The sequence below is a fragment of the Buceros rhinoceros genome, unplaced genomic scaffold (assembly GCF_000710305.1).
Source record: "Buceros rhinoceros silvestris isolate BGI_N320 unplaced genomic scaffold, ASM71030v1 scaffold19209, whole genome shotgun sequence".
NCBI classification, from domain to species: Eukaryota; Metazoa; Chordata; class Aves; order Bucerotiformes; family Bucerotidae; genus Buceros; species Buceros rhinoceros.
In genome coordinates, this window is record NW_010432337.1 from 16,895 (window position 1) to 29,238 (window position 12,344).

A 12,344-nucleotide genomic window follows, 5' to 3' on the forward strand; every position below is an offset into this window, starting at 1 on the left:
ATAGCAAAGCAGCTGGTAGGGTTAACAAAAGTGCAGCTTGTTTCGTTTTGTCCAAAATGGAAATTAAACCGGAATACACCCCCGATGGGTCTCTGCTTGTATTAGTGCATCTGGTTCTGGGCACCCGTCCCCAGGAGGATGGAAATGGGATTGGACTGTGTTCAAGAACCAGCAAAATGCTGAGAAGCTATAAAGCTTGATTTGTAAGAGAAGAACTTAGAGAAAATGTTAACTAGGAAACGTGCACCTGAGTGACAGCAGAGGGAGAGAGGTTCTGATAACGATCTGCATTGTGAGGGGTGTGAACACCAGCAAAGTGAAAAATTCCATAGGGTGGTTTGAGAAGGTACAATTAGATGTAATGAAACGAAATGAAGGATATGTAAACTTGGGCTGAATGTTACAGTAAAGCGCCATGAGCAGTGAGACCTGTAGATTTATCATTTATCTGTGTTGAGTTAGCACTGGGGAATCCCAGTCAGGGATCAAGTGCTGCTTTTCCTGTAGAAGCATGAAACACGAACAAAAGAAATGCAATCCCTGTCTCCAGTAATAAAGGAGAAGCTCGACTCGGTGGCATTTGAGGACTAAACTTAACCTGGCAGGATGTGGAGTAGAGACCCTGAAAGGTCTTCTGAGTCATTTTTGGTCTTGCTGCTGGCTGTTGGGCCATTTAGGATCATAACAGTGTAGGTCTTACTCTGAAGGTGCTTGTTATGTTCAGTCACTGATGTATGCAAATATTGCTTTAAATCGGAACAGCCTTACCACGCGATTGCCAAGAGCTGGAGAAACTATCCTTGGACATAAGTTTTTCATTGGTTTTGGTGGGAAAGGAGCCAACCAGTGTGTCCAGTCTGCTCGACTTGGGGCCAAGACCTCGCTGATCTGCAAGGTAAGCCCTGACTTGCTCTTGATTACAGCTGGACACAATGTTCACGCAAATTCCAGTAAACCTTGAGGTGACTTACAGAGAAGCTGTTGTTCTGGCTTTTTTTAATCCCTCTCTGATTCCTTTTTCTTTTCGTTATTTCAGCTATAAATTTAAGCGTGGAGGAGGCTGTTTTAAGAGCACTGCCAGAACTAAAGACTAGTTGGCTGGAGATCTGGCAGAAATTGCAGACGCAAATCTTGGATTGGTGTGCCATGGGAAAGAGAGGTGCAGAGAAGTGGAGGGGTTCAAAATTCAAGTAGTCTTGAGTAGCCCCTCCTCTTCGTGTTCCCCCCCTGTTACAATGACCAAGGCTCATTGATGACATTCGGGCACTATAGTCAGTCTGAGATTCACTTTGTAAGTGATTAAAAATCAGACACTGACAAGCCAGTGACGAATTTGCGAAGGAATATAAAACTTTGTGCTTCAAGGCTTAAATCGTTCTCCCATTACTTGAGATTAGAATGAGATGGTCACATCCAAATGCTAGAAGTACTGGAAACATCTCAAGGAAGCCTTTCTCACCGTTTTCCCAATCCAGTGTTTAGGCTAAAGAATGGCATCTAAATGTCACCTGCCAGCATTTCTGTGGGTCGTTATCACTGGTTGTTCTGTGCTGGGGGGTTTAATACTGGCAGTGTTTGTGCTTCTGTAATATTGGGTCTATTTCATCATCTCTGCAGTCAAGAACGATCAGATTCAAGTACAAGATGAACTGGCAATGAGTTCCCTGCTAACATTTCCTACTAAATGTTAAAAGGTTTTTTCCACTGAAAGTGTGAATTTTGTTTTATTTTTTAATGGTCTAGCCTTTGCTCAGTGCATACGTGTTTCTGGAAGCATTTGCATTCCTAACAAAATTTAGCAGTTAATGTAATTTCTAATTACTTTCCAAAATCATATTTATGTTATTTCAGTAAAACCTAGTTGTCTTTCTTTCTGATGTATATTTATTGGAGAAAAGAAACAGAAAAGACTCTAATATATGTATATGTTCACATCATGTATTTTTTTTAATTTGAAAAGTTAATATTTACTTTTTAAATTAAAAATGCACTCTATAGCCTCACAAACTACTCTCATCTCATAGCAGTGCAGTCTTCCATCCGCATAGGTCAGTGGGTTGTAGTATGAAGTTTCTTGCTGAATAAACTAAGAGTCGGGCAATACTGGACGGTCACAATTCAGCTATTTTTACTTTCAACAAGTCATCTTAATTACTCAGTGGTTCTTAAAGCCAGATTGCCCCTCACACACACTCTGTGCTCAGGACAGGCTTGTCTTTTGGCCTCGTTTCCAAAGCTTTTTTATCCAGTACAGGTGCAACACTAGCTGCTACAGTCTGAAGGTCAAGGAATGGGATCAGTATTGGTACTAGAGGGACATTCTGCTGCGCGTGGCATCCTCTTATGAGGACTGTGAGTAATACGAAGGATGTCCTCAACAAGGGTAGGGGTAGACAGAACAAGTGACAAAGGCATTCTTCATACCTTGGAGCTTTAAAACACAGAAGAGGGCCAGTGACTCTCCGGCCAGGGTTTGAGAGGGGTGTTCTGGAACGACGTATGGTTCCGCCTAGAGGTGCCACAGAGTGCTGTGGGTTTGAATGCAGAGCTCAAGCACTGAGTCTGAGCCATGGAAATGCAGACTGTGTTCTGCTTTCTGCCTGCCTGTCCCTGCGAGTGGCTGCTCTTTCTCTGGGTTATCAATGTGTATCACAGTAGCAGTATTACTGTCTCATACTTGTCTTTAGTTCCTGTTTAAATCCCTAATGAAGCAAAAGAGTAAACGCTCTCAAAAAAAAAAAAAGACATATAGAATAGATTAAACAAACAACAATCCAGAGGTACCTGCTTTTGTTGTAATTAATTTTCAGGTACAGATGAGTTTGATTCTTTGAGCTGCTAGCTAGAATTTTAGCTGCTGTGATGTCAGCCAGCTCCCTGTGCTCTGCACGGAAAACATGACAGTGAGCAGGGAAAACCCAGCCTGAAAAATACTGATGTAATTGCACTCATTCTAACGTGCAAACTATGTGACCATAACGCCTGTACAAACGGCTGTTGTTGAGAACTCAAGGAAGAAGAGATGCTCTTTCAGCACATACAGTGTTCTGTGGTCAGCAGCCTAAGACATTTATTCTTCTGTTTACCCAATAGTCCATCTAGCAGAGTCTGTGCAAAAGCAGAAAATATTTAAGACAATCTTATGTAATTTGACATGGTCAGTAAATATGCCTTGAATCTAAAGCGAGTCTGATGCCCAGTGCTCTGTCTTCCTGGGGGGTACAGCCTAATGGAAAGATAAGCCCTTCAAATGCACTAGGATTAACTGGGTTGGATGCTGATGAACTAACATGGAAAAAAGTTTCCAGAGGAAAAGGACCTCTATGGAGACCCCTCCAAGGGCTTCCCTCCAGCACCGAGATGTCTCGCTGCGAGCAGAAGTCCTACGGCTGATCTCAGTTGTTGTGACAGCTGAACAATAAGGGATGCCTGCCTGCCTGTCAGTTCTGTAGGACCCAGAGCCGAAGGAAGGAAGTTTCAGTTGAGCTTTTGGAAAACGGTTATGAAATATTTTGTTGCCGAAGCAACTAAGCACATCCTGAGATTTGTGTAGAAGCTTTGTAGCAGCTCAGGAGGAGAAGGTGATCCCACCAGGCAGAACGCGTTCCTGTAGAACACGAGCACGCTGTGGGTTTAAATTGCAGAGGGCTGCAGCCATCCAGCCTGACACAGACAGAAGATGCAGTTTCTGACAACCCGCCCTGTCTGGCAAACTGGGAGAGGTCAGAGATGCAGAAATATTCTAATATGCAAACAATGAATAGCACAGTGACCAAAGTAAATGTTGCTGGGGTGTTTTTTCCATGCACTGGAGGAATGTTCTGTTTGGTTAGACTGTTTTGACCTAAATTGCTGTCCTCCTTTGGTAGAAGGCTGGGACTATCCCTAGTAAAGCTTTAGAAAAATCCCTTCCAGAGGTTGTAGGAAATCAATGTCTCCAAACATGGTTGTGCAGTGGAATATGTGGGGGGAAGGATCATCCATCTGCAACAGTGGAGATTTTAGCTTTCTGAACAGCAGGGTGTGATTGCTGTGATCACTAGTTAGTGCTCGGGCCATCTCTGAGCTTTCTAGAGGTCCAAGCTCATAGACAGACAGATTTCCAACAGCAGGCAACAGAGGCAGCTGCTTTGTGCTTCCAGTAACTCAAATACTCCATCAGCCACTTAGGGCTGCTTTGTGAGAAGATGGACCAGTAGTTAGGGCTCCTTGTGGAATTCCTTCATTGTCTAGACCATGACCAGGATCCTGATTTGGCTTCTAAACTGAAAGATGGGGTTTTTCTCTTGCAAAATACTTCCTGTGACATGGTCAGTCTTTGATACTGCTCAGATTCACAACTTACTCTTGGCAGTGGGAGCACACACTGTGCGTGCTGAAGATGTAGGCTATAAGTGGTGAATTAAAAGCTGTGTTGCTGCGTAAATAGATCTTAAATGCTATTTTGACACTCAGCAAGTTACACCTTTTTTTTTCTCTCCATACACCTCATCTCCCTTGTTCAGTTTGTGCAGTGTAACGGGAAGAAATGTTTATCAGTCTGACTGAACAGCAAGCAGAGCTCTGTTCAGCTAAGAGGATTACTGGAGCTGAAATTACAAGCTCTTCAGCTTGCTGTTAGAAAAACAATAGAGCATCTCTTGAGTCCCTAACAACTTGATCTGCTGGGGCTGGATAGAGCAAACAAAAATGCTGCATTTGTAAACAGTACTTTTGGTACTGAGAATTACAGAAATCAGCACTGCCATAATCACAGTCTGACGTTTTTCCATGGAGGAATCTTGAGGTAGAAAATTAAAAATACGGACAGCAATTAGGAAGGACACCAGAGCTGCTATAAATGCTTTCAATTCGAAGCTGAATAACTCAGTACTCTTGCAGATGTTACAGTCCCCAGAAAGCCTCAGGGTCAAGGGAACACCGTAGTTACAAGAGAACCAAGTTTGAATACAGCGACCTGGGTGTAGCGGGGAGTTTTGCAATGGAGAAGGAGAAAACTGCAGAACACCAGTTCTAGTGTTTATTAAACTATTAATACATCTTTAGTATTGTTTTTTGTTTATTAATAAGGCAAAGTGCTGCAAAACAGGAAGTGCTGCATTCGAATTACATTTGAGCATTCTGTTGGAAGATGATCTCTCCATCCTTTCACCTTTCTGTAGAGAAAACCTGTCCTTTCTTCTTTTGCACAGGTTGGCAAGGATTCCTTTGGCCATGATTACGTTGAAAATTTGAAGAAGAATGGCATTTCTACAGGTAAAATTTTACTTTAGAGAAACTTCTTTATTATTTTTAACCGTTAAAAATTTATAATGGAGGGTTTCTTATTTTATTGGCGCTTCATTTACCGCATTATTCAAATCCTGCTTTAAAGACAGAAGTGTCAGTATTTTGTGGGCTTTTTTATTATGCTTATCAGTATAGCATCTAAATATCTCACAAAGGTATGTACAGGTTTATTCATTGCATAGCTTCCAACTTAGGCAAGAAACAAGCCAAGGATACCACAAAACCAGTGTCTGTTCCTGTACACTGTCCCGTGAATAAAGTCTTGATTGTGTAAATAAAGCTATTCTAATGCAGAGCACTTAATGAAAATGTGTATCCCACGAGGAACCTTAAATCTCACATTTTTTGATGTAAATGATGGATCTTGCGGTTTTAACATAGATTTTAAAGTAGTCTTTATAGCTGTGAAAGAAAAGCATAGGAAAAAAATGTCATATTCCCTTCATTGATACCTAGACACCAACTGAAGGATTTAAGTTTAGGTTCAAGGTACCAGTTTCTGCTGATGGAGTTAAAAATGTCTCAGGATGGTGTTAGATTGTCAGCCTCTAGGGTGACGAGCCCCAGAGGAAGACAGGATCTACTGTTGGTGAGGCTGGGCCGGGATCCCCGTGTGTATTCCAGGACCTGGAGGCAGGGGCGATTCAGAGTGCACAGACCTTCTGGCTTAGGGCCGTCTTATTTCAGTCCCTGGCTTTCCATCCTGGATTAATCCTGGTCTAGCGCACCCCTGTTGTTATCCATAAGGATGAAAATCCTTGCCATAACGCCAGTTCTGCCAGCTTTCATATCCTGGAGCCTTGTTATCCATTGTCTTTCTCGACGCGGCTCATCTATTGCCTGACATATCCCCTTGCCCCTTGCCTTTCCAATCCATCTCTTCTGTGCTTCGCCCTGTCCCCAGCCTTCCTGTCCTCCGCAGCCTGTCCAGCTGCCAGCGCTGCTCAGCCCAGTTAGCCCTCCGCTGATGTGTTACTCCCTCTACCGCATCCGATCAGGGCAGCTCGCTGCTCGCACCACTTAGTTTCTGTGGGAAGAGCATTGAGGGCACAGAAGACACAAGTTCTCTGCTTTCAGTTCCTGCATGCAGACCTAGCTCATGGTGAAACGCGGCTGTGGTTGCAAGGAAAGTTCTGCTCTAACCCTTGCAGCTCTGAGCTAGGTGAGGGTACCTCCAGGGCAAGTGCCTGCAAGACTTTAGCAAAACTCAATGAGCGTGATGTGACGTGTTTTTTCAGCCTTGTTCAAATTCCAGCAGATTTTAAAATTGGCCACAAAAGGCGCATCTTGAGGAAGAAGCCAGCTTTTGCCCAGCATTGAGTCTGTGTTCTCAAATGTTAAAACATCAGAGCTTCTTAAACAAAGGACACCAGAATTTGCCTCCGATAAAACAGTAGATTTTTCTCAAATGCAGTTCTTGGGGAAGAAAATTCCTCAAGCTTTTTGGCAGTCTTCTACTACAGTTCCACCTAAAAAGCCCTACCTGTCATAGAAAGATGCAGAGCACTGGGTGGTACTTGACAAATTTGCTGACAGCTGAGAACAGGTTCATATGGTAGTGAACGTGGAACAATCTTTATACCAGAGAGCACTGCCAGCTTCACTTCTGGTGAATGGATCTGAGTAGTAATCCAGAGAGGAAGGTACAGCCTCGCCGCTGCCTTCAGAGCCCATGGTAATACTGCTGCTGAAATGCAAATCTGCACCGGATCAAATGCTGCGGTGTTTTCAGAGTTGTCTTTTCCCCAGCCTCGACTGCCGTTTCGTTGGATACAAGAGCTACTTCCGTGCCGGAGCAGGGGGCCCGGGAAGGCTGTGTAAATAACGTGCTTTCTCTAAAGCCCAGTTCAAGAATGTTGCACTCACGTTTCTGTTTTGTGGGTGTAAATTAACACCTTTTGCTGTTGTTAGCTTCTCTGGCATTGTTGCACATGAAAGAGTAATTAGAATTTTTAAATTGCCAGGGGTTATGGGTTCATTTCAGATTTAATTCAATTAAACTGCATCACATGCTATTGGTTGAAAGTCAATGCATTGAGCTAATGCGTGCTGTGACTTTTCCCTTTCTTAGCGTTTGTAGGTCAGACTGCAGATGCTGCTACTGGAGCTGCTTCAATAATTGTCGACAGCGAAGGTACATATTTCTGCTCTGAATTGTCCTCTTCATGCAGCCTCTACAGCCGTAAAAGAAAGCTTTGCCTTGTCACTGTCAGCTGTGGAATTTTCTACATCTTTTATGTTTTTCATGATCTATTGTACACTTTGTTGCGCTTCCTTTTATTACCAGCAGTGTTGAAGGATGAGGTGCCCAAAAGCAGCAGGATCAGACTGCTGAAACCGAGATGAGCAGTGTGACAGGCGCAATTCGATCACTGCTGGTCTGTCTAGTTTTACATTGGCCAGAACACTTGGCATAGCAGAAGGTTAAAGCTCTCCTTTTCCAGCACGACTTGCCTAGCACTTCTACCGCGAGGAGAGGGTTTGCCTCCTCAGCACAAAATGAGTCATTACGCCCTGAATCAGGAAAAGGAGTTGTCCTTAGTAGAAGTAGAAATATTTATGTTGATCTTGTAATATTACTGCAATTCTTGATCCCAGGTTGCATCCTCAGTGACGAATACACAGCGAAATGGCATGTTTGCTTTTTCTGTGTTGATTTTCCTTAGCCTGGGCCTTTGCTCTCATACTGCAGGGCAAGAAGAAAGGATTTGGCTTGTTCTCATACTCTTCTTCAAGACCACTAAATCACCCTCTGAACTCTTTCTGCTTAACTTTTCCTCGAGCAAGCTGAGCGATTGAGAGCTCTTAGAAGTATGCGTGTCTGATCAAAATTCAGAGCTCGGGACTGATAATGTTTATGCAAACACAACGAGTTAAGTGTGATGGTGTTAGGTCACTTCTGGTGCAGCCAGGAGCCTTCATGGGGACAGTTACCACAGCTTAGCTGACACATCAACTTAACCTGTGTAACCTGATGGTAGGATGTTGGGCTACAGCTCAAACTGGGAAAGAAAACATGACTATTCACTCCAGGAGCAAACCAGGGAAGGAGCTGTGACTAAAGGCAAGTCTACACAGGAACATGCAGGAAAGTTAGGCAAGTCTACTGGAGAGGGGAGTTCAGTTTTCCCTGAGCAAGATTAATCAAAGGCTTCCATGACAGCTCTAATTCAGAAATAAGGTAGCTCTAACTCCTGGAATAAACTGGGTACCCGCCTCTTACTTCCATCTCCTGCGCTTGGTTTGGATCAGCAGGTAAATTATCCCAGCAACACTGAAGAACTTCTTTCTTATGCCACACACAGTTGCAGCTCTGGCTGTTGTAAATAGGAGAGACCGTGAAGACCCAGCAGCGCTCCCAGGCCTCGCTGGTTTGTACCCATGTATTGCACTGGGTTTGCTGTCCACAACAGTTGAATAAGAAGCAGTCGTGCTACTTCCCAACTCGTGTGCATGGCCAAGATAAACATGGTCTAAATTTGAATGGATGGAGGATACCTGTTAAAATCATGACATGTGGATTTTCCTGAAGGATAAGGCACAAAACCACCCTGTGGATCTAAAGCCTTTGTGGGCTCCAGAAAAGGCAGACCGTTGAGTGCCATGAAGCTCCCAGTGGGCTATTCGACATCTTGGTGTCAGTGGGAAGGTCTCTGGTAGTCTTGTGATTCACTCAGCGAGGTGAATACTGCACAATGTCCTGTAGTTTGTGTCTTTCAGAAACTGAAAAATCCTAAATGAAGTAACTGCTGGGCTCAGATTTCATTTAAAATCTCGGAGAAGAGCAAACCTGTTCAGAAGGATGCTGTAAAGCAAACAGATGCACGGAATTGGTAATGGTGCTGGTTGTTACTTCTCTCTAGAACCATCTGGCGCCTGAATTCAGTAAATTGCCATAAAATAGCAGGACTTATGTGCTTTGCTGTTGCAAGAGACACTGTGTTTTTTGCTGTAGAAACTGGCTGATTTGACCTAAACAGGTTTTACAGCGCTTCTCAAAGGGCTTGTCTACACATGCATGTGTTACCACAGGAGTTGTGCTGGCGTAGCTGAAACACCGCAGCGTTCAGTGCGCTCCAGTAAAGTAGTTTCTGCTCTTTCAAATTATACCTAACAGGGAAGCATTTGAACTTGGGGGGGTGGTGGTGGTGTTTGGGTTAAGACAGCGAGGCACAAATGAAAACATCAGTACCATCTCTCTCAGTCACCACATTTTAATTGCTGTCATTTCACACACCTGACCTGCGCTTTATCTTACCTGTCCTTCCAAGTATCAATGCTTGGGAACGCCCATCAGGGAGCAAAATGGCAGGCAGAAGTAGGGGAGGTGCTCAGGTAGAGAGAGCAGGCTGTGATGGAAGAGCGCAGGCAGGGGGAGAGAAAGCTGTAGAGAGCAGAGTCAGAGGAGGCTCTGAAGTAAGCTGCGCCTGTGTCTGTCTAGCTGGTGCTGCTGATTTTCGGGGAAGACTTTTACCGGTTACTGAATGGCACAGCTATAACTCACCCATTATGTCCTTGGCAAAGTGCTACAAATTAGAGAATCATCCAGCGCATTTGATATTCGCAAAGGTGCGTTATATTCTGGGACCATCCAGTGTAGTTTCAGTAAAAGACGGAGAGGTTAAACCCCTGCTTTCATCCCACGTGGTGACAAGATGCGTAACAAGTTTATAGTGCCGTGCTGCAGGTCGGGCGGTCCAGAAGTGCTGCAAAGGGTCCCTCTGGGCTGGTCTCAGACACCGTGCAGAAATCTTTCTGGGAACAGGTTTTCACTAAACACCAGTGTCAGCTTACCAGGACCCTGTACCCCTCCAGTCTGTTCTTCCTCCCTTAAGGAGAGAAGCTGGTACACGCAGCTGCTTTTCTTGACATGTTTTCTTTGAGGTGCAGTGCAGTGCAGTGCTTTGAACACAATGTTTGTTTCCCCTTCCAGCTTCTCTGATGTCCTTTAGCTCCGTCACTGTGCACACTGTCAGCTAACAGCGTGCTTTGGACTGGTGAGAACACCATAAAGCCGTGATGTGGGGTGTACTTTTACTTTTCCTCTTTATACACATACGGGGAGGAAAAAACCTCTGTATGGGTAATTTTTTACACGATTTCCTGTGCAGGTTATGGCAGCTTTGTCCATACCTGGTACTGAGTGTCAACGGTGCCAGTAAGCTGGCCTGACTGGACCAGTAGTTTGAACCAGTCTGACAACTTTGTTCAAAGCAAAAATTCAGTGGAGGGACAACAGAGGTTGGCAGGTCATGATTAAAGTGCTCTTGATTATTGCACGTTAGAACTAAAGCTCACCTACACAGAACACTGCGAGATAACCCTCCCTGGAGATGGGCGTTGTGCTGACTTTACGATAACGTTATTAATCATTCATGAACGGTGAATGGGCATTATTTTGTACGTGAGTGTACCTTCAACACCAAAGCACTACTAGCATAAAAACATTCAAAATACATATTTAGATAAGGCTAAATAAACAAGGCAGACTTAGAACACATATGCCAGCTTGTTTGAATTCCACTTTCCAAAGAGAAAATCTTTGTTTTGAACCCACAGGCTTCTGGAGAAATGTCACCTGAATTTTTATAGAATTTCTATGCGTTGACATTCATGGTGAACTTGACTGTTTTGTGTACAAGGCTATTCAGTGCTTCCACCAAGTAATTGCATAGAAATTACGATACCATGACACACCCAAAACTTGCCCTCGTATTCGTGAACTGTGTGACTTGGCAGCAATGTTTTTCTTGTAACGTTCTTTTCTCATCACAAATGCAATCTTTTTTCCCTGTGAATTCTTATGCAGAAGCTCTGCAGCTATTGCTCTAATTGCGTTTTTTGGGGTTTGGGTGAGTTCTAAGCACTACTGGTGCCTTTTAGGCTGGGCACCCCTTTGTAAAAAGCCATGGATGTAGCACCATGGTGTTTACTGGTTTGCCTTCAGTGTTTCCACCAGCACTGCTCAACTGGTGGCATCTATAAAATGACACCTGTAAAAAGAGCGTAGCTCGAGGTGCCATCTTTCTGAGAAGTGACAGTAGCAGTTTGAAGCCCAGCTGATGACAGTGTTTCCGTGAGTGGTGCTCATGCTGGTCCAGTACTGGGACCCAGTCCCCACCTGGAGGAAGCCCACACAGGCTTAGCAGCATCAAGTAGCTGTTCTGGTGTACAGCAACGGTGACTGGCCCTGAATATTCTACCTGATGTCTGCAAAACCTGGAACTGTGTAGGTGCTACCATCAGAACGGAGAATTTTTAGTAAAGAGGTGTTAGCATTATGTCTAGTACAGTAAGTGTATGTTTCTCGTTCTTAGGGTGGGTGAGTGACATTGTCCCTCACCAGAGCTGTTCCAGAGGTAGGTGTACTGCTTGAGGCTTCGTCTGGGGTTACAGAGATACACAGGCATTTCCAGACACTGTTTTATCTCCTCCTCACATGGATATCTAAGATCTGTTAGAGTAAAAATACTTGTCTCTCCTCCTTACTGAAGCAACCTAGAAAACTGATTTTTAGAATTTAGTGTTCTTAGGATGTTCTAGTATGTAGGATTTTCTAAGAAACTTTAAAAATGAGTTTGTGTTGGACAAGATGAATCCCACCCCTCTCTGCCATCTGTCTTTAACACTGTTGTCCCTGGTGCTGATTCCCATCTGATTTCCCTGGCAAGGAATAATGGCTTACAACAAAATAGTTGCTGGAAATACAAAATTCTGGTATGAATTGAGTGCCCGGGTCCAGCTCCTGCTGTCACCCCCGCTGCTGTGAGTTTGGGGTGATGGCAGCCGTTGCCAGTTAGCGTGGGTTGTGTCGCAGAGAAAGCAGGTGGCCTTTGCCCTCCAGCTCGGGTGAAGCCTGTGCAGCCTGTTGCGCCGCAGCAGGCAGTGCATTTCCCTGGCAGGCTTGAGAGCAGACTTTAAGTCTCTGACTTTTCGTAATCAGAAGGAAAAGCTTCTGCTGTGATCCAGTGCAGCATGGTCTACCTTGAATTTGCCCGTGTGTGTTGAAGCAAACAGCCTTCTTACCACCTTGGGCCATTAGCTCTAGTTCAGCA

General features: G+C 44.3%; 1 protein-coding gene across 1 annotated transcript in view; it reads left to right on the top strand.

Annotated features, from left to right (window-relative positions):
* Positions 1-724: 724 nt before the first annotated feature.
* RBKS (ribokinase) overlaps positions 725-12,344 on the top strand; it is a gene marked incomplete at both ends in the record, with an annotated part of 27,241 nt that continues 15,621 nt past the window's right edge. The window contains 3 exons of the mRNA XM_010143752.1: positions 725-895; positions 5,193-5,256; positions 7,361-7,423. Coding sequence (XP_010142054.1) covers positions 725-895; positions 5,193-5,256; positions 7,361-7,423 — 298 coding nt within the window. The remainder of the gene's footprint in view (positions 896-5,192; positions 5,257-7,360; positions 7,424-12,344) is intronic.